The sequence below is a fragment of the Primulina huaijiensis genome, chromosome 3 (assembly GCF_012295235.1).
Source record: "Primulina huaijiensis isolate GDHJ02 chromosome 3, ASM1229523v2, whole genome shotgun sequence".
In the NCBI taxonomy this organism is placed as follows: Eukaryota; Viridiplantae; Streptophyta; class Magnoliopsida; order Lamiales; family Gesneriaceae; genus Primulina; species Primulina huaijiensis.
This window is the reverse complement of record NC_133308.1, coordinates 5,593,668-5,618,467: the sequence shown is the minus strand read 5'-3', so window position 1 is coordinate 5,618,467 and position 24,800 is coordinate 5,593,668. Positions and strand designations below refer to the sequence as shown.

The window sequence follows — 24,800 nt, the reverse complement described above, 5'->3', positions numbered from 1 at the left end:
AATTACACATATTTACACCGTATATTAAATAATTAAAAATAATTATTTAATAAAAATATTTTTTCTTAACTGTCCCCGGTCTCTGTTCCTCGTTCGAGCCTGAAATACTGCTAAAAGCCCTAATAAATAAAATCTTAACGAAACCATGAAATAAAGCACATATTCATGTCACAATCATGTATTTAATGCATTAAAAATAATTAAACACTCATTTTAACAAAATACTAGATTTACATGCAGTCAGGTTACGTCGTTCGAATTTCTAGACCTTACAGTGGTTTGGCCAGATGACGCGACACAATCATTTTGCAAAGAGATGGTAAGAACCGTAATAGAAAAGGTGCATCTTAAAATTCCGTGACATGGAGGAATCAGAAGCTTGTACATGACTGGTGAAAACATGATGCATTTCGTAGGAAGAGAATAATAAGGAAAACAACAGGCTCACCGAAGCAGAATTACTAGATGTGAGGTTGAAAGTAAGATGAAGAACCTTGAATTGGAAAGGACTTTGATAAACTTCCCACGATACAAGACACGAAGACACACCACTAGTGATATCACATAAATATACGCTTCACATCATCAGCATAAAACCAAGGATGAGAAAAGTCAAACAGAAAAAGTTCTACACTTAGGATGCAAGTTGGATAAGCAGATTATCAAGTTTTATTTTGGTTGTTTGTGTTTCTATCAACATTTTTATATGTAATCACCAACATTCAACAAAAAATTTGTGTTCTTCGAATAGTCGCCTTATTTAACTTTGCGAACTCCACTCTACGATGCTAACTAAAATATCATATGTTGGGGAAAACCCATAAACCGCAGAATCCATCATGATAAATAATTAAGAATTTGACTGAAAACTTAAGCGAAAGCGTACCTGATGCCATAATCCTGAATTCTTTAGAATGTGCCTTGATCTTCCAGATCTACACGCTCTTTCTTTGAGAGAATCCTTTAATTTTCTCTTCAGAACTATTTTCTTAATGGGAGAGAGAATAGTGAAAGTGATAACGCGAGATTTGGGGACCATGACCCATATATATAGATAATATTATCATTATCTTATGATATTTCTGTTTTAGCCCATCATAAAAACAGAAATTACACTTATGTCTCTATACATTAAAGGCCACACAACCTATCAGATACATTAAAGCCCAATAACCCGAAACCTTATTTGATCACTTTATTTTGGGCTTAACTTAACAGAAAACCCACACACATAATTATTCACATATAAGCCCATATAAATTAAAATTGATCCAACAATCTCCCACTTGGGCTATATGTGCAACCTTATAATTATGTTTGTGAAATAACCTCATGAGCTCAAAATTGTTGTCATTATGAAATGTATCTATAACCAATCCGGTCCATCAATCACATCAACATAGGATCAAAGCAGTCTTCGCTACACTCAAGGTAGCTAGACCCATCAATGGTCACATATGCCAACACAACTGAATGACATGGATCATGAAGTGGATGTGTAGTATGGAAATTTCATGTAATGTGACCGTAACATGCCTATTTCCAACTGGTCCTCCCTTAACTTTATTGAGATCAAACTTTAAACCATAATCAGAGTGTAACTTAACTTGAAATTTATTTCTGCAGAAAATAAATTTACATAACTGTAACTGAAAATGTCTACAACTGAAAAGCATTTAAAATAACAAACTCCAACTAAAACTGAATTTCCTCAATTGACATAACACCCATACTAGAAGTGTGCTCATGAAACTGTTTGGGTGGTAATCCCTTAGTAAGCGGATCCGCAACCATGGAGTTTGTACCGATATGCTCAATTGACAACTTTCTACTCTGAATTCTTTCTTTAACAACCAGAAACTTGATGTCAATATGTTTTGACTTCGTTGAGCTCCTGTTGTTATTGGAATACATAACTGCTGATTTATTGTCACAATGTAACCTTAGTGGCCTTTCAATGCCATCAACAATGCGCAGTCCCGTGACAAAATTTTGCAGCCATATGCCATGATTGGATGCCTCATAACACGCTACAAACTCAGCTGCCATGGTGGAAGAGGCTATAAGTGACTGTTTAGCACTCTTCTAGGAAATGGCACCTCCAGCAAGGAGATAGATGTAGCCCGACGTAGATTTCATACTATCTTGGCATCCAGCAAAATCGGAGTCAGTATACTCAATGATCTCAAGCTGATCCAACTTCCGATATATGAGCATGTAATCTTTTGTTCTCTGTAGGTACCGTAAGACCCTTTTGACTGCTTTCCAATGTTCCACTCCTGGATTACTTAAATATCGTCCCAACATTCCTGTCACGTACGCAATATCTGGACGTGTACAAACCTGAGCATACATCAGACTCCCCACTGCAGATGCATAGGGAATCTTCTGCATTTCCTTTTCCTCAAAATCATTCTTTGGGCATTGTTTGAGACTAAATTTGTCTCCCTTAGCCACAGGGGTATCCGTTGGTTTGCAATCTTGCATCCCATATCGCTTGAGAACTTTCTCGATATAGCTTTTCTGAGATAATCCAAGAATACCTCGAGAGCGATCCCGATGTATCTGAATACCCAGTACAAAAGATGCATCACCAAGATCTTTCATCTCAAAATTCTTAGCTAGAAATCTCTTGGTGTCATGCAACAACTCTATATCGTTGCTAGCGAGCAGGATGTCATCAACATATAAAACCAGAAAAATATACTTACTCCCACTGAACTTATGGTATACACAATCATCGACCAAATTCATCTCAAAACCAAACGAGATGATCACTTGATGGAATTTGAAATACCATTGTCGAGATGCCTGCTTGAGCCCATAGATGGATTTCTTTAATTTGCAAACCATATTATCTGTGTCTTTGGACACAAAATTTTTTGGTTGCACCATATAAATCGTTTCATCAATGTCACCATTTAGAAACGCTGTCTTTATCCATCTGATGAAGCTCAAGATCGAAATGCGCCACCAAAGCCATTATAATCCTTAAAGAGTCTTTCGAAGAAACCAGAGAGAAAGTCGCTTTATAATCAATGCCTTCTTTCTGTGTAAAGCCTTTAGCGACAAGACGAGCCTTATATCTTTCCACATTGCCTTTCGAATCCCTCTTAGTTTTAAATATCCATTTACAACCAATGGGCTTCGTACCTTTAGGCAATGGGACAAGATCCCATACGTAATTGTCCTTCATGGACTTTATCTCCTCATTCATGGCATCATTCCATTTTTGGGAGTTAGAACTTTCCATGGCTTGACGGAAGTTAATAGAATCATCCTCCATCGATCCAATGTCTGCCTCATGTTCTTGAAGAAATACAATGTAATCATCTGGCACTGCATTTCTCCGCTCTCTAGTGGATCTCCTTAATGGCATAGGTTCTGGAGGTGCTTGAGTTTGTTCATCTGGAATGAGAGGATCTCTAATATTATCTTCCTGTATTGTGTCTTGGTCAAAGTGAGAAATGTAATCCTTATCAATTTCCAAGACACCTGTGGGAATATTTACATATTCCTCTTCAAAGACAATATCTCTTACTTTATCTCCCCCCGCAAACTCAACATCCTCAAAGAACCGGGCATTTCCTGACTCAAAAATCAACTTACTTGTGGGATCATAAAACTTGTACCCCCTGGATCTTTCAGAGTATCCAATAAAATAACAACTAACCGTCATTGAGTCCAGTTTCTTTTCATTAGGCTTGTAAGGCCTTGCCTCAGCTGGACATCCCCAACCGTGCAGCTGCTTAAGACTAGGCTTTTTACCCGTCCAAAGTTCATAAGGGGTTTTGGTCGATGCTTTAGTTGGAACCCTGTTAAGGATATATGCTGCGGTCTTTAGTGCTTCTCCCCAGAGTGATTCTGGTAAGGTAGAATGACTGATCATACTCCTCACCATATCTTTAAGCGTTCTGTTTCGTCGTTCAGCAACACCATTCATAGTGGGCGAACCCGGCATAGTGTACTGTGGGACGATACCGCATTCTTCTAGGAATCTTGCAAAAGATCTTGGACGTTGTTCACCTGAACCGTCATATCTACCATAGTATTCACCACCACGATCAGATCTAACGCTTTTAATCTTTAAGCCAAGTTGATTTTCAACTTCAGCTTTATAGTTTTTGAACACATCCAATCACTGTGCCTTTTCATGAATGAGATAAATGAAGCCATATCTTGAAACATCGTCTGTGAACGTTATAAAATACTGTTGACCATTCCAAGCAGCCGAAGGGAATGGTCTACAAATATCAGTATGTATAATTTCTAAGACGCCTGAACACCTGTTGGCTTCAAATCTCCTTTTGTTGGTTTGTTTTCCCTTTATACAATTAACAAAATTATTAAAATCTGTGTAATCTAAAGGTTTGAGAATTTCGTCTGACACAAATCTCCTTATTCTCTTTTCAGATATATGACTCAGTCTTTTGTGCCATAACGCAGCTGAATTCTCACTGGTTAATTTTCTTTTAGTGCCTCTACTTGTTTGCAGGGATTCATTAAATGAAGCAATAACATCTAAAGAAAAAAGATTATCGTATCCTGATAAAGAACCAGAACCAACCAATATTGAATCGAGAAACAAACTGAATATTCCATTTCCAAAAGAACAAGAATAACCAAATTTGTCCAATGCAGAAATGGAAATCAAATTCCGTCTAAAAGACGGTACGACAAATGTTTCATAAGATCCAAATATATTTCAGTCTTTAACAATAATCTAAATTTCCCTATTGCCTCAACTTCAACTTTGTTGCCCTCACCAACATAGATGAATCTTTCAGCATCACTTGGTTTTCGGCAATCCAGGCAACCCTGCATAGACACACTGATGTGAGTTGTTGCACCAGAATCTATCCACCACGTGTGTCTAGGCACTGAAGTTAAATTGACCTCAGAACAAATCATATTCAGAAGCATACCTTTCTTAGCACGCCAAGCATGATAATTACTGCACTGCTTCTTCATATGCCCATCACTGCCACAGAAAAAACAACCAGAACATTGAGAATCACTAGGATTCTTCTGTTGTTTCTTCGGAGGCTGTGTATCCGCAGCTTCTTTATCCTTCATTTTCTTTCCTTTAACCTTCGAAGTAGAGGCATAATGAGCACTTTCTGTCTTATCTTACTTCAACCTTTCCTCTTCCTGGACACAGTGCGAGATGAGCTCATTCAGAGACCAAGTTTCTTTCTGACAGTTATAGCTCACCTTGAACTGGTTAAACTGAGGAGGAAGAGATATCAAAACCAGATGCACTAACAAGTCCTCAGAGAGATCAAGCTTCAGTGCTTTCAACCTTGAAGCAAGATGAGACATTTCCATAATGTACTCCCTGATGTTGCCCTTACCCATGTACCTCATTGAAACTAGGCTTTCCAAAAGTGTACCAATTTCAGACTTTTCACTTTTAGCAAACCTCTTTCCAAGGTCTTGAAGGAAAGCCTTAGCCGTAGCAATGCCGCTAGACATTGTGCCCCTGAATGTTTCTGGAATGGCCCTCTTCATGATCATCATACACATGCGATTCGATCTCTCCCACCTTTCAAACTCCCTCTTTTCTTCAGAGGTACTCTTATCCGTAATGGCGGGAGGAGAGTCAACCCTTATCGCAAGGTCCAAATCCATGACTCCGAGAACTATCAATAAATTCTCTTGCCATGATTTAAAATTAGAGCCATTTAACATAGGAATAGAATTTATGTTGGAATGAATATTTGCAGGAGTCAAATCTGAACAGAGAACAAAAAAACCAAATATACATGCTCAACCAAATATCCAAATAAAATAATCAATGAATTCAAATAATGTAAACCCCATAAACAGAATATCGAACACTCCATTACTGTTTCATCTTTGGACAAAAGATTAACTTGTAAATGATATCCTGGCGCAGCAGTCAAACACTGATAGTAACTATCATGTCAAATAACAATCTTCCTTTGGGCCGATTTATTATTCACATGAAAAACCGAATAACTATCACATGTTTACCACCACAAATGCATATGTAATTATATTAAATATTAACCTTCTTTTGGGCCGATCAATATTCATATAAATCACATATACCCAAAATCATTTTGTATTTCAAAATAAAATTAATTTCCATAAAAGAGGTCACTTTGGCGACATTTTATTTCAATTAATCAATTTTAAAAATACATATAACCTTATCATTATTTGAATTAATGAATATTTAACCTTAAACGAATAAACATGAACCACGGGTCGGGTCGACCCGGGTCTGTACGACCCGACCCGAACCCGTACGGGCCGACCCGGTTCCGTCAGGCCGGGCCCGAAACAGTTTTTTTTTTTTAAAAAAAAAATTTTATCAAAATTTTCGATTTTCCTCTAAAATATTTTTTTTTTAACAAAACTGGAAGAAAAATCGAAATCTTTAAAATTTACAACCAAATCTTTTTACCAAAACTGAAACTTTAAAAGATTTGATTTTCATCTAAAATATTTTTCCAGATCTGAAACCATATCAAAAAAAAATTTCAGATCTGATGCCATATCAAAAATTTTTTTCAGATCTGAATTCATATCAAAAAATTAAACAAAATTTTTTTTCGAGATCTGGATCCAAATAATATCCAAAAACTTTAAACAAATCTTAATGATTAAAGCATGAATGGCTCTGATACCACTTGTTGGGAAAGCCCATAAATCGCAGAATCCATCATGATAAATCATTAAGAATTTGACTGAAAACTTAAGCGGAAGCGTACCTGATGTCATAATCCTGAATTCTTTAGAACGTGCCTTGATCTTCCAGATCTACGCGCTCTTTCTTTGAGAGAATCCTTTAATTTTCTCTTCAGAACTATTTTCTTAATGTGAGAGAGAATAATGAAAGTGATAACGCGAGATCTGAGGACCATAACCCATATATATAGATAATATTATCATTATCTTATGATATTTCTGTTTTAGACCATCGTAAAAACAGAAATTACACTTATGTCTCTACACATTAAAGGCCCAACAACCTATCAGATACATTAAAGCCCAATAACCCGAAACCTTATTTGATCACTTTATTTTGGGCTTAACTTAACAGACAACCCACACACATAATTATTCACATATAAACCCATATAAATTAAAATTGATCCAACATCATAGACCTGTGAAGTTGGTAAATGTTATCCATCCATAAGAGGCCAAAAACAACACTGTAGGAAAAGTAAAACCGCCGACTCTGTAAGATGTCACGACAATAAAACTAAGTCCCGTGATAACTCACCATCCAAGAGGTAGGTTTATGACTTCCCTTATAAAATAAATCTTGTAATCCTGATTCAATCTCAAGTATTGTGTATTAAAGCATCACTTTATTGCTCATGAACTAATGATATACAACAATCGCATCAAGAAGTCAGAGCACCGATAAAAAAATACAGTAATTTGTAGCAAAAGTCATGTCGACTATAAGAAATACAAGAAATCGATACATAAGTCATAGAGACTACAAACAACAAATAAACTGATAAAAGAATATTATTTATTCAATGAAATAATTGACTGACCTATGACAAATGCTAACGATTTCCAAACTGTTAATTTGTAATGCTACTCAGTCAACACCATCTACTAGGTCTAGAACACCATACTCAACCATCATAATTATTTCTCAGCGTCCAAGCCAGCCTTCATCACAAGGGCAACTTGTGTATCAGTACCCAAAGTTTTTTAACTTTGGATTTAACACCTTGTTTTCAAATTTTTCCCAAAATACCCCTCAACCTTAATTTTAATTACATTGATTTTTTCTTTTTAAATTAAAGGCACATCATGCTTCCGTAAGATAAATTAAATCTTTTATCTCTTTGACCAGAATGCCACCGGGTTATATCCACCGTATTTTACGAATTGCTCCTCACAATCCAACCACACGATCGCAACCGATGGTTACAGACGCAGATTCCTTCAGCAACACTTAGCACAACCCTAATTCGTTTCCTACCTTAGGGTGTACAATAAAAGATAAAATTTTGAAAATAATACATGAGAGGGGCTGAGAGCAAAGATCTCTTTATTCAAACACAAACATTTATTATTACATTGAAACCTCCTGTAGAGGAGAAGGAACTTGCTTAGCTACTTATAGTAGCCGAACTTGAACAACACATAAACTTGAAAGAGAAAATATTACAACTTATGATTGAAAGAAATGAGGAAAATGTTCTATGATCTTCACTTCCTTCTTCCTACTTTATTTATAGAAGGCTTCTTCGGATTTGAAACTCGGACTTCAAATCTTGATAAGCCTTTACAGCTTGCCTTGGGACCATGTAGTGGTTGAGTGGTCTTTTAAAATGGTCCCTCCACTTTTCTTGAAAAACGTCTTTTTCTAGATTATCAATCTAGAAATCAACTTCTCATCTGCTCTTAGCTCTCCGAGATACCAATAGAGATGAGTCTGGAATAGATCTGCTGTTATCTCATTACCCTTTTCTTTGTACATCTTAATTATTGATCTAAGAGCAGCAGCTTCACTTCTCTTGTAATTTATCCTTCTTTTCAAAACTTTAAGATATACTCGATACATCTTTGAGTTTTGATTTTCTGGTGTGTTTTAATGGTTCCAAATTACCCGTATTTATATTGTGAATTTTTGGGTCCAGTTTCTTGTTTTGATTGGATTTCCTTTATCTTTAAAAATAAGATATCCAATGTTCTTTGTCATTTTTCCACCGATTATTGGTGGTCCTGTCCTTCCACTCACATGGTGGATTTTCTTTCGGTGAGTGGGCTTGGTCACACGTCCCTTTTAATTTTGTCGAGGAATCTTAGGCTTTTTGTATCCTCGAGGAAAATGTGAATGTGGTCATTCCCCACTTATCCTTGCTTCGGTAGAATGTTTCCAATCAGATCTTGGTTTGAAACCTTTACCGAACTCCGGTTCTTTCTGATTCTGGCATTCAGGACAGATGTTTTCTGACCATCTTCCTATATATGCCATATTGCAGAATTTTTGGCGAGTCTCTTTACTGGCCGGCAGCTTGCTGTTCCACAGAAGATTTCTTTTCTTTTCGAATAGGTCTTCTGCAAAGCTTGTAGTTTTTCCTGTCATAGTGTTTAACAGGAATGATCCATTTAAAAAATTTTGGTAAAACTTAAATGGAAACTTGACTTTGTCCATCTCTGTAAGACAGACCCAGATACCCCATGCTCTCATGGTAGATATGTCATCTTCATTGACTGAAGAGACTAAGGGGTTTTCATTTGTAGGAGGATCCTTTATAAATTTTTGAGAATTCATGTCTGGCCTCCTTAGCTTGATGAAATGAAAGGCTTCGTGTGAGCTTTTTCCTGCCGGTTCTGGTGCTGCACTGAAAAAGTATAGCTCCAAAACATCTCCTCTGGACAAATGATCATTATTTGCCCAAGTCTCATGAACAGCTTTCTGAATCCATTTTGGTAATGCTGATATCTCCGGGAAGCTGGGCGAAGTAGTATAAACTGAGGCAAGAGCCCCAAATTCATACCAGGCTTTGACCTCCTTTGGATAAGAATTTTGTTTCATCCATACCCTAGGATATTTTCCTGCAACATCAACTTGAACCATGGCTGGGTTGATGCCAATTCTTGTGTTTAATTTTTCCCAATTCTGTTGGTAAACCTGAAATGGAGAAATTGCATTTTCATTAGTACCGACCTTAGTTTTGCCTTTGTCAGTACGAGGCCTAAGGTTGATCTCTCCCTCTTCAATCCCCGAGGTGAAGGATTGACTTGAGGACTCGAGATAAGGATCTGGAGTCTCAATTTTTATTCCAGCCGACTCATCAGGAGATGATCCCGACTTAACACTTGTGCTAGGGGTATTTGAATCCCCTACTCCAGGTATAGAGTACTGTACTCGAAAACTCTCCATTTGGGAAACCAGTGGTTTCTCAATGCCTTGGAGGATAGGCCTTTGCATTACAGACCATAACTGAGTATATGCCTATAAACATCATGTAATTCGATCAGAGACAATTCTCTTATCAGCTTATTGAAGCCTTCCAGCAACTTCTGCGTTTAGTGCTAACTTGTTAAACTCGGTTTGAAGCATTTCAAGGTGTTCCCTCAAATGCCTCTGCATCTTGATAATAGCATCAATGTCAATGCTGTTCATCTCTTGTTAAAAAATCTGCAAGAATGTTTTCATGAGATTTAATTATCATAATATCAAAAATATAATTTTGACATAATGCCTGCCATCTTAATAATCTGGCCTTCTCAGGTTTAGATTCAATTCTATTCTTTAAGAAAGCTTTCACCTGTGTGTTATCAACTTTCAAAGTGAATTTCTTTGCAAGTAAAAATAATGGCCATTTTCAAAAGTCCTTTTTACTGCATAAAATTCTTTCTCGTTGATATGCCATCTTATGGCTTCTGCATCTGAGAATAAACCGCTACAATACCTGCATGGTTGTTCTCCATCTGGTGTGAGCTTAGTAAGAACTGCTGCCCACCAATGATCACTGGCATCAGTATACAATACCAGATTATCCTCATCTTGAGGAATAGCCATTTTTGGAAGATTCTTGCAAATCTCCTTTAATTGGCATAATCCTTTTGTGTGTTCATCCGTCCATATAAATCTAGCATCTTTTTTCAATAATGGACTAAACACTTTCCTATGTTTTGCTAGGTTTTTGATAAACATCCCAGCAAAATTAACAACTCCTAAGAAACTTTGGAGTTGCTTCTTGTCTTTGAGACTTTCTGGAAAAATCTGCACTTTTTTCACTATGTGTTCTTGCAGAATAATCCCTGACTCATCGATTTCAATTCCGAGGAATTCAATCTTTCTTGTAGCAATGACTGCTTTCTTTTCGCATAAAACCAATCCTTCTTTTTTACAAACATTAGAGAAAATCTCTAAATGCTTAACATGTTCATTTATATTTTTAGACGCTATTAAAACATCGTCAATATAAACAAACATAAATTTAAAATAATCTTTAAAAAGATTATCCATCTTTCTTTGAAATATCTGGGGTGAATTAGCCAATCTCATTGGTAATACTTCCCAAATATAATGTCCCTGAGGTGTAGAGAAAGCTGTAAATTTCTAGCTTTCTTCTTGCATCCGAATCTGATAAAATCCGGACTTACAATCGAATTTAGAGAATATCTTGGCATTGCGTATGCAACTTATTAGATGTTCTTTACTAGGTATAAAATACCCATCAAACTCTAGAATCTTATTAATTTCTTGATAATTAATAACTAATCTGGGTTTTCCTCGTTTTATCTCACCATGATTTCTTACCAGAAAACCTGGACTACTATATGGTGACATTCCTGCTTTGATTAAACCAATGTCCAAATGTTCCTTGATTATAATCTGCATATCCCTTTGATCAATAATATTCATTGGGATAGGCTTGCAACGGACAAATTCATACTCTTTGCCTTCCTTAATTTTAAGGCAAGCTTTGAGTTGATTTCTGTCCCACCATGCCAAAGGATCTTCATTGTAATTTTCTTTGATCCTTTTCTTGACATCTTCTAAGGATACCTTAGATTCAAACTCTACTTCATTCTGATTTAGAGTTATCTTCAGGTATTCCATATCTTCTGGTTGGAGCGTTTTATCTGCTCTCAACTGGAGCATTGTTTTTCCAAACCTTCTAGAATCTTTCATTTTTGGGTTCAGAAGTTGTCCTGAATCACCACGCTTGCTGCGAAACTGGATCAGCAATTTTCTGTAAAATGCCTCTCCTAGCCTCTGGACTATAATTTTGTGGTTACAAGGAGTTGTAAACACTAATCTTCTAGTCTCATTTTCTTGAGTATAGGATTTGAACATTTGTAGGAAATTGTTTCCTAGTAGAATGTCAGCTCCTGTATCATGAAAATAAATTGGTGGTGTCTTCACCTTGTACCAAGGTGTTTGCCCAGCACCGCCAATCATTATTTCAGTCACCTTAATCCCTTTACATAAGATTAAGATTCTTCTGGAAAAATATCTTCCAGCAATCTTGGGTAATTCTTCTTCCAAATTATTTGGAAAAACTACTCGTTTTGCTGTACAAATGCCAGCACCTGAATCAATATAAGCAGCAAAATATTCTACCTTATATTGTTCATATAACATTCCGACTGGAATGTATATGGAGAATGGACTTGTGGTCATTGGATTTTCCACATCTTTTCTTCTGCCATAAACTCCATTTCATACTCTAGACGTTTTCAAGGTTTATGTTCCTCAAGAAACTCTAGTCCAAGAACCAATAGATCTGGTTCTTTTCCTGGAATCCCTGTGATATTAACTTCCAATTCTCCTACTTGGATCATTCCTTGGTAAGTTCCTATCATAGGTTGTTCTAAATAGTAGATGGCATTACAAGGAAATTGATTCCTTTGTTTCTTTATATCAAATACTATTTTGACTTCCTTCCACCCTTCTGGGCATCTAAGCTTTCCTATTGTTGAAAAAAAATTTAGCTCATGTTGGGTTTCTTGGACAGGGGTTTTTCCCCATCTGTAGCTTGTAATTCTATCTCCTTGAAAAGATAGTCTTCTTGATTCCAATCTAAGGCTCTGATTCTTTTGTAGAATCGGTTTGTCTTGTATTTGGATATCTGTTTCCTGTATTACAGGAAATTCAATTCGTTTTGGATAAATTGCCTGAGCAACTTTTCCGAATATTTCTGGTATCTCAATAAACTCATTTCTAATAAACAACTCTGAATGATGTGTATTAGATAAAGCATATGAGATTTGATAGGTAATAGAATATGGTCTATTACCTTCCTTCATCAGTCTTTTTTCCTTGAAATTTTGATGCAATGTCAAGGTTCGACTAAAATCTCGATCTGCTAGGTTGTATGCTATCCTTGGATAGATTACTCCTACAATCTTGCCTGCACAGAGATTTCCCGAGATAGTTCTCAGCACTAAATCTTGAAGGTTCCCCATTCTTTTATCACATATAGCAATATCAATGGGTGAATCTATACCTTCTTTGAAAGTAGCTTTTATCATAATTTGGATTGCTCCAATATGAATCCAGGACATAGTCCTTGCTACTTCGATCTTGAGTTTTTGTAATTCCTCCTTTATTTCATCATAAGGAATTAATTGCATCTCCATTCTATTTCCAGTAAGTTCCATTGGGATTGTCATTTCCCTTCTGGAAACTTTATAGATCAGATGATGCTTTCTATTTCTTAGGCCAAGATTTCCTAAGAACTTTTCTATCTGTCCTGCAGAGAATCCTTGATATCTCTGTAGACTAGGATTTTCTTTCATGATCCTTTGGACCATGTTATGGGATATTGTTGTCTGGCTAAAGAACCCAGACAAATCCTCATGTGTTTCGTGTCGAAACACCTCGTTTTTAGTCATATTCTGATTCAGTTCCATCGGATTCTCCCTGACTTAAAACTTCTTCTTCTTCATATATACTTTCATCTGAGTCAATATCCTCAAATCGGTATACCTGAATAAGATCTTGGTAATAAACTGCTTCTTCAATATCCGGAGTTGGATCGAAGCGTTTGATACCTCTTTTTTCATTTTCTGGACAGTTAGTCGAGATATGACCTTTTGCTCCGCATGTCCAGCAATTACAATCCTTAAAACTTTCATTAGCTCGTGTATGAGCTCTTCGGAAAGTTTTCTTTGTAGGTGTTCTTCCTGTGCTTCGAGATGTACTCGATGCCTGAGAAGATATCCTACTTCTCGATGGTCCATTTCTTTGTCTAGATTTGTAAGATCTGGCTTTCTGTCTAGACCATACTGTCCTTGGTTTCCAAGAACTTCTTCCACTTCTAGCATAAGGATGAGTCCTAAAACTTTTCCTTTTATGCTTTTGTGGTTTACTTCCAATAATTGTTGGAAGATCATTTTCCTTACAACACAAAGGAGTACGTTTGTTAATACCCCTTAATCGTTTGTAATTCTTTTGTAATGCTGCCAAATGGCACCATTCCGACAATTTTCCTTTAAGGAAAGAAGCTCTTCGTGCCAATGTATCTGGATTTCCAGGTACATATTCCCTTATGAGCATTTCTCTCCAGGAACTTGGCAATTTTGCGAAGAAAAGCTGCATAGCTATGTCTTCTTCGACTCCTGAATTCCATCTATATTTAGTGAATAACATAATGTATTCATCTACTAAACAGATGTCATGTAATTCAAGACTATACAGAGCTTGAGTATATTTCTTCCTCTTCTCTGTGTCTTGACTATTAAAATAGTCTACCCCTATAAATTGTGGTTTAAATAGGGTAGCCATTCTTCCGGCTATCTCGCTTAGAGATTCTCCGGCTAGGACTGACTCTTTAGTTTCTACCGAAGTCATGTCCCAAGCAATTTTTACTGATCCCATAAGACTCATTTCTAAGAGTTTAATGAATCCTTCTCTATTGAGATCAGGTGTTTCTGCTGCAATTCTCATAGCAGATGTCCAATCGTCTATGAGTTCTTCTCTGTTTTTGAAATCTAATACATCAAGGTTAAGCATAACCCCGTAAAGATGTATAGGATCTAAAACAGTTTTCACATAGGGTGTTTGGTGCAAGGGAATTTGATTTCTCCTTGTCCTTGTTCCCGCAGGGTCTGAACCTCCACCAGTATGTAAATCAGTTTTATCTTTTCTCATATGTATATTTTGAGATCCCACACTTTCCCTTGGTGGTTCTTGTGAAGATGACCAAGTTATAGCAGGTGTTTCACCTCCTGCTGTGTTCATCTTTAGATCTACAACTTTGAGATTTGCGAAAGATTCTGCAAGCTCTTGTAGATCCTCTAGACCAATCCTTGTCATCAGATTAATTTCTTTTCTGAGACAGACTTTGTTAGATTGATCATCTTTTCTTCTTCAGTCAAAAGTTTTGACACCACTCTGGCTGTTGATGTAACAAAAGTTCAGTACCAAATGATGGTGGTAACCAACCTTCTGAAGTTCTTTTTACTACAACTAGGTTGTTGTTCTAGTTTTTGAATTCTTGTTTGAATATCCTTTAATACTCCAAGAATTTCTTCCTGGTTTTCAAGGATTTTTTCAACTCGTTGCGGTACAAAGTATAGCATATTGCCATAGTTTTGTACTGTTTTATGAATTTCTCTAAGATCTAAAGAGAGCTTAGAAGAATCTGGTACAATTTTCATAAACTTATTATATTGAATCATAAGTTTACCTGAGGGTGCTGAGGTTTCCCTTTCTGCTCTAGATATCTAACAATAGTTAGATGTTCTTGTGTATATTCCAAAATATTGGAATAATCCTTGTAAATTATTTTTCTCGAACCTAAGTTCGGATTCATAATTTTTGAAATTCTCAAACATTTCGTTTCTTTATAATAATAAATAATGTGTTTGAAATAAATTAACCTACAGCTCTGATACCATTTTGAAAGCGCGAGGATCAATTAAAAGAAAATAAGGAATAAATGCATTTTTGGTATTTTTTAAAGAAAATTTCTCTATCCAGGTACTAAAACCAAACTTCTTTTTCAAAATGTACTGATATACAATTAACCCTCATCACAAACCAATACATGTACTCCCCATCATCGTAAATTCACTGGAGTCGCTCGAGAGTAAAGGGTATGTGATGATTTGAAAGCTCAATTTTATTAATCATTAAGTTAATCCCAATTTTATCCATTATTATATTAATATCATTCCGTTCCAAAATACAAGGGCCCAAGCCGCTAAGCATTCCTAAATCTATATATAGAGAAACATCTTTCAGATCCAAGGTACATTATCTAATTTTTTTTTTCGTTTGAGCTCTCCAACTTCAGAGAATATCTGTTAACTATTTACTGACTTGATCGTCAGACTGTCTATGTCGGACAACCCTCGACACCTTTGATGTTTGCTTGTGACGTAGCTGACAATCCACGAAATTTGTTGTTTACCGGTCTACGACTACAGTGACCCGTTTACGATACTTTTCATAAGAACGTTTACGAGCCAATAAGATATTTCTACTTAATCTACGTAATCCGAGCAATTACAATTTGTTATTACATCACATAATTAAACAAAAAATGATATTAAATATGATAGATCAATAAAACATGAAAAAAATAAATAACTTACCAAAAAGTTCCGTCTTATCGATGATATATATCTAAAGAACGTGAATTCATACATCATTGATGGAAAAGTATCATATAAAATCTTGAAGACACGAGTTTTAATGATCAAATTGATTTGTATTTGTTTGTTGCTGCCTCGTATTTAATTTGATTTTATGTAAAAATGATGTTTTTAATAGCAAAAAAATGATCTTCTTTGAGGATCGATTTCAAATTATCATGGACGAGATGTTTATTGTCTCATGTATGCGTGAAACCTATAAAATAGAAAAAAAATGTAAATCTTATTTTCTCATATTTATAGAAGATTAATATTAAAAAATATATTCACATCTCGATCATCAAATATGCATTCTAAACTGAAATTCTTATTGTTTTCATATGCAGGTAGATCATAACAATGAACTACGCGTAGTTCCAACGCTCAATACATTTTTGAAGGATTAACCTCACGGATAACACTGAATAAATGAGTCATTTTCTGTATTCAGATTAAAAAATGATATCACTGTTGTATCCGAAAAGGAAGAACATAATACGTCAATCAGTTATGCAATATTACATGTATAAATATGACACCAAAGTCTAACTATAATTAAATAAAATGATTTAAATTATACAAAATTTGCACGTGGTTTATATTTCAAGAAGGGTATTCATATTCAAACAAGTCGAAATGGCAGTAATATACTAATATGACGCTCTCGTATTTCGGTAAAATTGTGGAAAATATTAAATTTCAAAGGGAATTATGTAAATTAAATAAAATTAAATAATATACCGGACCCGAGTGTAGCACGTCGACCTTGAAGGATCACGTGAAAAACTTGAAGAAATAGGCTGAAGTTCCATCTCATTTGCCTCCAATTCCACGGCTGTTAACGCGCATCTTCGAATCCGTCGCATCGTCGGTGATCAACACCCGACGGTGAGTGTCTACTTTTGTCACTTTCGATGCTTTATTTCATTGCCATTATTGTCATCGTGTTAATGATTGTGCTTTGATTGAGTGGGAAGAGTCCGACGGAATGTTCAGCTAATTTAGCTTGTTGAGGTGAAACCTTGCCAAATGCATACCGCGTTTCTATGATCTGACTGTCGGTACTAATTAGGTTAATTCAATTGCTTGCGTACTTTGACAATTAGAGCGAGTGATATTTGGGGTTGTTTAAGTTATGAAAGTAAGAGGATAAGTTCATTTCCTCAAGTCTGTCTATTTTTCATGCCCCATAAATTTTTGTTTTGTCTGTCTGTATCTAGTAACTGTCCTGAAAAGGTTTCGGTTTCTATGCATCCTATACATAGTTTGGTTGCTTATTTAGCTCCCTTGGTATATGAATCTTGTTAAAATTTGTGATTAATATTGCTTCTAGTAATTCAATTTCTCTTGATCATGTTTAATCATGAGTTCTGACCATTGAGTATGTAATAAGTGTGTTACTTATTTGGCAGTGCCCTCTTGCTTCATGAGCGAGCCATAGATTCTAATTCATTAAGTTATTAAGATGCCCCATCTTAATAACACTTCTGAGAATGTGCTGGGGAGTTCCAATACCATTGGGCATGAGAAATGTGGACTTTATTTGCTTTTCAAGTGGGAAACCGGGCTTGGTGATGGTTTCAGAGGCTTCTTGTATTCCATGGCTCTTGCCTACTGTTTTATTGGCTTATCGGCTATAACTGGTTGCTTTTTCCGGTCTATGGAAAATGTTGTCAAGCATACACGACTAGTGGAAGAGATAGATCCTTGTACAAATGCCAAAGTTCCCAAACACAAAAAGGTTTGGAATTATGCCATAGCAGACATCACTTTACTGGCATTCGGAACTAGCTTTCCCCAAATTTCATTGGCTACCATTGATGCTATAAGGAATACTGGAAATTTGTATGCTGGAGGTTTGTACCATTTTTCAAGGCTTTTCTTGTTTGGAGAATTTTTGTTATCTGGGCTGAATCACAGCACATTTCCCTCTTTCCCTTTGTTGTTCTAGTGATATTTTCTCTCTCTTTTAGCAACCATGAATCACTCACTCATTTGCTATTGATATGTAATCTCTTTGCTTTCCTAGAGCTCTAGATATATACATCTTGAATTAAATGCTATGGCAGTGCTATTCTTGATACCCGATTTTACCCGCTAATATTTGTTTCTTGGGATGTGTGTGCAACTAGATTATGTAAGCCGTTTTTGATGAAATTAAAATTAATTTTGGTCGGGATCACGGTTCTTTTGACATGTTTTTCCGATTCTGCTTTTCATCCTATTTTTTTCATTTTTTTTAATTCTAACTTTATAAACAAAATAAGAGTTGTCTGAAATTGTAGAACAACAACTACATACAAGTCTTTGTTCCATCAAGTGAGGCCGGCTATATGGATTCTCTTATGCCATTGTGCTCAATGTCCTGTTATTTTATCATTTATCTAATGCATATCATGCTTAATTGTTATCGTTTATGTCTTTTTTGGTATCTTTTTTTGTCCAATAATACAGGTACTAGTCATGGTCTCGCATCTCCTAAATTGTGCCTACATTGGTCGCCTTTGTACCTGTCCATACTATCTTAGGCGTGTCTCCCTCAATTTTCGATAGGCGCGACCCAACTTTTTTTCTAATATATTTGTTTCTTAACATATACATTATTGTATCTCGGCACATCTACTTAACTAACTTAAGCATCCTCATCTCCGCGACTCTAATCTTTTGTTTGTGTACATGTTTTACTACCCAATATAATCTAGCAACTATCATGTAAAACTTCCCTTTGAGTTTCAGGGGTACCTTACGTTCACACAAAATATCAGATGCACTTCTCCACTTCGATCATCTTACTTGTATTCTATGTGATAAATCTCTATCAATCCCCACATCATTTTGTAAATACTTAAAAGGTCACATTTGTCGGTAATTCAACATCTCATATTTTAACTATTGCCTCGAAGTTCCTAGTATTGCTAAACTTAAATTCCATGTATTATGTCTTTGCTCTAAGTCTAAAACCCTTCTCTTCCAATTTCCAACGTTTCTAGCCAAGTTTCAAGCTTGACATTTACACCTTCACGAGTCTTATCCACCAACACAATGTCATTTCCAAACAACAAGCACCAAAACTCCATGTCCTTAATATGTCTGTGAGTTCATTCATGACAAGTGCAAAAAAAAAGGCTTAAAGCCGATCCTCGATGTAGCCTATCTATATTGGAAACTTTTCGGTTAATCTTCTTGAGGTCCTCACTCTTGTCACTACATCCTTATACATGTCCTTGATAACTTCAATATGTGCTACTCTTATGTCTTTCTTTTCTAAAAGCTTCCACGTATCTACTCTCATCAGTCTATCATGTGCCTTTTCTAGGTCGATAAACACCATGTGTAAGTCTCGCTTCTTCTCTCGAACTTTATAATTAATTGTCTAAGGAGATGCGTAGCCTCCATCGTCGACATTCCAAGCATAAACCAAATTGATTTTCAGTCACCTTACCCTCTTTTCTTATCTTCTTTGAATCACTCTTTCCCAAAGCTTCATGGTATGACTCATTAGCTTAATGCCCCTATAATTTGCGCAGTTTTGTATATTTCCCCTGTTTTTAAACAAGTAAACTACAATAATTTCTCTTCATTGTTTGGGCATTTTCTTCGTTCTTAATATCTCGTTATACAACTTCGTAAGCCATCCAATGCCTTGATTCCGTAGGCACTTCCATACCTCGATAGGAATATGATCGGGTCCTACCGTCTTTCCTTTTTAATCGTCTTCAGAGCATTATCTACCTCTGTAGTTTGACTTCCTCGATAAAAAAAATCATGTTTCTATACTGTTCTAACGTGCTTAAATTTCTTAAGTTAGTTTGGTTATCCCAACCTTCATTATAAAAATGATGAAAATACTTCTTTCCTCGCACTTTTATTTCCCCGTCATTCACTAAGACCCTATTTGTCTCATCTTTTATGCCATCTTATTTGATTGAAATCCCTTGTTTTCCTCTCTCTCGCTTTAGCTGTTTTATAGACCTGCTTTTCCCCTTATGTCAAGTTGTCTATAAGAGTCTTCAAAAGCTTTATCTTTAGGTTCTTTTTTTATCATACTTTATCTTTAGCTTCTCGTACTGCCTTTTTGTTTCCTGCATATTTTTTCATGTTTTCCTCATTTCTACAAGTGTATAGTAATTTATAAGCAGCTCTTTTGACCTTCACTTTCTCTTGTAAAACAAATATATTTATTTGAATTTTGATTGCATTACTACCATTAACAGGTTTAGGTCCCGGAACACTTGTTGGCTCTGCGGCTTTTGATTTATTTCCCATTCATGCGGTTTGTGTTGTGGTTCCTAAAGCTGGAGAACTTAAAAAGATTTCAGATATTGGAGTGTGGCTTGTGGAGCTCGTTTGGTCTTTCTGGGCTTACATTTGGCTGTACATAATACTGGAGGTGATACATGTTTATTATTGTCTTTATCTTAATTTATTGCGCAGGCATGTAGTGAAGGAATATAACTTCTGGCTATGAATTTGTTTATTAGATCAATTTACTAGAAGTTTTACTTCCAGTTTTATGTTTATGATACTTCACAAGACTAAGCTATTGAACAAAGATATATATAGGAACTTTTATTTTATTATTTTTATTAAGGTGAAGTTGTTTGAATCCAATTACGGACTGATGGGAGTAAAATAAAACGTTTTGTTTAAAATGTATTCTCTCCACCAAAACTCAAGGGTCTTTGGTCGGCTTGGCAAGAATTATTTTGTTAAGATTTGACGATAGCATCTTTAGCAGTTTGTAAATTCCATTTGTAACAAAAAGGAGTAGCTCGCATGTTTTTTATTCGGCTGTGAAATACATGTAAAATTCTCTCTCTTTTTTTTTGATGAATTATGGACGCATTGAAACAATAATGAGTGGACGTATTAATCATCAGAGAGTAACATGTGTGCTACTGCTTCAAAGCTTGTTTCTTGAACTCGACCTATTTGTCTAAAAACCAGTCCATCTTTTCATGTGTTTTAGTAGTTGTAAATGCCTTGTACATGTTTCCGAACTTCGTAGTTTTTTTTAGCATAAACAAATAACGATGATTTTCATTGATGATTAATTAAAAAGAAAAAAAGCAAGAGAATTTTTTATAGAGAAGTGAACATTTATTGTTACTTGAACCACCTGATTTAAATCTAAAAAGAACGTGGATCAACATATAATTTTATCCCGTAAGTCCATTGTTGGGTTGGTTGCATCTTGCCTGTTTTAGCACGAATTACTTGCTTTCGCAGGTGTGGACGCCAGATGTCATTACTCTTCTTGAAGCTTTGTTGACAGTGCTGCAATATGGGTTACTGCTTACACATGCATATGCTCAAGACAAGCGTTGGCCATACGTGTCTTTGCCATTGTAGGTAACCTAACAATCTCAAATTATGTTCTTCTCTATTTACAGAATCACTCATCCAAGAAATTCGTTATTTGGTTAAAGCAAGAGAACCAATGCCTATTTTCTTTTTTCTGGCATCTATTAATTGTAATCAGACCAAGATCTGAGAGGCCGGAAGAATGGGTACCACCAGAAACTTCTACCCACAGGGATGGCAACAGGAATAATAAGAAGTACCCAGGAATACTGGAAGTTAATGAAAATAGAGATGGAAATCATGCTGGTGTTTTATCTATCCGCAGTGGTAACATTCTGGTTGAAATGAATAGTTTGCACCTCTTTTTTCTTGTAGATTGTATTTTGATGGACTGAGGTATTGATATCTGTCCAAGAATGGAGCTGTTTAAATCCAGCTAAAAACTCAGGCTGGACTCTACATTTTTGCTAATGTTTTGTTAAAGATTCTTGAGAAACTCTGCTGAAAACATTAGAATACAATAGTCATCGACAATTATAAGTGACAACCATTTCCGCCTATTTATTCTAATATTCTTTACGTGAAATGTAAACCTCAGGTGCTGCGTATCAAAAGTTACCTGATACCATCGAATCCTCAGAGCAATCTAGTGAAGATATAGTTACATACAATGAGAATTTTCTAGCCATCTGGAAGCAACAGTTCGTTGATGCACTCATGGTACAATGCTGTGTCATCTTTCGTTAAGATCTTTTTGGGATCATTTTATTTGCTGAATGGATTATTTATCTTCCTTTACAAGTTTTCAAACTCAGAATCAAGAAAAGTGAACAATACATGGCTATGGCTAGCAAAGGCATTGTTGCAGTTTCTCATTGCACCGTGGAGATTCCTATTTGCTTTTGTGCCTCCTTATCAAATTGCTCATGGATGGGTTGCCTTCATTTTTGCTTTAACCTTTATCAGCGGGATAGCTTACATTGTAACTAAGCTTACAGATATGATAAGCTGTGTAACAGGTTCACAGTTAATTTAAGATTTGTCTACAGTTACAAGTGTTAATATCTGAAGCCTTGTCCTACGTCTTTGGTATCAATATTAGTGATGGTCTCAAAGTGCAGGTATTGATCCTTATGTCATAGCATTCACAGCACTCGCAGCTGGAACATCATGGCCAGATTTAGTAGCAAGCAAGATTGCAGCAGAGAGGCAGATAACAGCTGACTCTGCCATAGCTAATATCACTTGCAGGTTCTTTTAGTTGCTTCATTATTCTTTGAGGTTTCACGAGACATTTGAAGTATATATCTGCAGTTTTTGTTTCTCATTTTAAATTATTTAGCTATTCAATTGTCACACATCGGAAACTTTTCAAATTATTTTCTTGTATCGTTTGCATTAAGTACTCACATTGTGTTTGTTATGATTGGTAATAGCCGTTTTAGATTCATGTATGCCAAATATGTTAATATATGACCGAGCAGACAATCAAACTTAAGCTGTTTTACAACACCTCTGTTGTGATACAATACATCCTGCCGAAAATAACAGGCTTCACTCCGATAACAGACTACGTTAGCTTGCCTTCGAGCCTATAATGTGAAAATCATTGTTATAAAAGTTGATTGAACAATTTTATGAATCATTTTTAACATCTTCCACAAATTGACATGAGATCCATCGTGTGCCAATTGTTATTTTCATGTGTTTCTATACAAGTAATCAGTTGCATAAACTAGAGATTTTAATAGCAAAAGTCGTATTAACTGACACAGTTTCACTTATTAAATATGTTTGTTTCATTTATCCTAATGAAGCAACTCGGTGAACATATATGTTGGCATTGGCGTACCGTGGCTCATCAACACATCCTACAATTTCTTTGCATACAATGAACCATTGCGGATAGAGAAGGCGGAGGGGCTCAGCTTCTCTTTACTCGTGTTCTTTGCTACTTCTGCAGGATGTATTGGTGTTTTGGTATTTCGGCGGATTACTTTGGGTGCTGAGCTTGGAGGTCCAAGATTTTGGGCCTGGATCACTAGTGTTTATTTCATGCTGCTATGGCTTATTTTTGTTGTACTTTCATCTTTACGTGTTTCTGGCATTATTTAAACTATTTTTCATGTCCTGGCCTAAATATGTGAGAAAAGGTGATAAACATTATATTATATATGATAGCTGTATAGTTATTGGCTCTTTTGATATTTGGCGAACTTTTTTGATGCAACGCAGGCATTGTTAATCGTGAGATCATATCCACCATACACGGTTTAAAAATGAGGTTCGATGCCATGCTGAGTGCCTTTCTATGTACATATTGGCACGCTAGAAGGTTCAAATGTGCTTAAAAATTGGCTTTGCGTGGTAATATCCTTTTGAAAATATTAATGCTCTTTCTATTTTCTTTAAGTTAAATTTCTTGGTGTACATATTTTAATATCGGATAAAATTATCGTATATTTTTATACTCAAGCTACTGTCCCTTTCCTGTTACTAAGAAAAAAAAAATAAAGAGCACAGGGAAGGAGAGTGTGCAATAGGAGGAAAAAAAAGGGAACGGTGTAGGCTATTTTGGTGAATAAATAAAATGTATAAAATTAATCCATCGTTTTAAAAATTTTATCCTCCTATTTTATGTATCCCTTCATTTCAAATTCTTATCAATCTTTTTTAATTATCCTATTGATCAAATACGTTTATCATCTTCGCTCTTTTGGTGCGTCGTGTATGTATTTTTCTAACTGCACAAGATAAAAACAATATATTTAGGTCATCTCCAACCACAAAATCTATTTTGGTGCAAATTTTACACTAAAATAGTGCGATTTCTGCATCAAATACAACATCCATCTCCAACCCATTTACTTCAAATCTTACACCAAAAAAAATATTCTCGGAATATTCCATTTACTTTACATATATTAATTATTATATTTTATTTAATATATTTAAATTATGACTAATGTTTTATTATTAATAAATTTAAATAATAATATTTAAGTTTATCTTCTAAATGTATTTTTCTTTCGATTATTGTATTTGTATTTATATTTGAATTATGTTTTTCAAATTGCATTTGTATTTCACTTATATTTTTCATTTTAGTTATGAATTGTATTGTTATAGTAATCTTTTGTATTTGTATTAAATTATATTAATTATAAATCATTAAATCAAATTAGTTTTTAAATATTAATAATTAACATAAATAAATAAATATTTTAAAATCAACAATTATATTTTTTAAAATTTTTAGGATTAAATATCTAATTATTAAAATAAATATTATACTATTATTTTATAATATTTACAATTTTTAATACAAATATTTATAATAAATACACATTTAAAAAAATTAAAAAATAAAATTAAAAAAAAAAAGACCCCTGGCT

At 35.2% G+C, this 24,800-nt stretch overlaps 1 protein-coding gene across 3 annotated transcripts; it reads left to right on the top strand.

Moving 5' to 3' along the window:
- The first annotated feature begins 16,782 nt into the window (after positions 1-16,782).
- On the top strand, positions 16,783-23,650 carry LOC140973340 (magnesium/proton exchanger-like). 3 transcript variants are annotated; one of them, XM_073436052.1, is made up of 9 exons: positions 16,783-16,989; positions 17,514-17,957; positions 20,316-20,491; positions 21,331-21,449; positions 21,584-21,732; positions 22,004-22,125; positions 22,208-22,424; positions 22,527-22,656; positions 23,369-23,650. In XM_073436052.1, exons 2-9 carry the CDS (start codon positions 17,567-17,569, stop codon positions 23,412-23,414), a joined length of 1,350 nt encoding a protein of 449 aa, XP_073292153.1. In that variant the 5' UTR covers positions 16,783-16,989; positions 17,514-17,566; the 3' UTR covers positions 23,415-23,650. The 3 variants fall into 3 exon arrangements, with proteins under 3 accessions (XP_073292153.1, XP_073292151.1, XP_073292152.1); XM_073436050.1 differs by having other exon boundaries at positions 23,223-23,650; XM_073436051.1 differs by lacking the exon at positions 16,783-16,989 and having other exon boundaries at positions 17,495-17,957; positions 23,223-23,650.
- The last annotated feature ends 1,150 nt before the right edge of the window (positions 23,651-24,800 follow it).

Excerpts from the sequence above, each read along its gene's own strand:
- LOC140973340 (XM_073436050.1), top strand. The coding sequence starts at position 17,567 with ATGCCCCATCTTAATAACACTTCTGAGAATGTGCTGGGGAGTTCCAAT. Across the intron at positions 17,958-20,315 it reads TGGAAATTTGTATGCTGGAG|GTTTAGGTCCCGGAACACTT; the intron begins GTTTGTACCATT and ends TACCATTAACAG. Across the intron at positions 20,492-21,330 it reads GGCTGTACATAATACTGGAG|GTGTGGACGCCAGATGTCAT; the intron begins GTGATACATGTT and ends TTGCTTTCGCAG.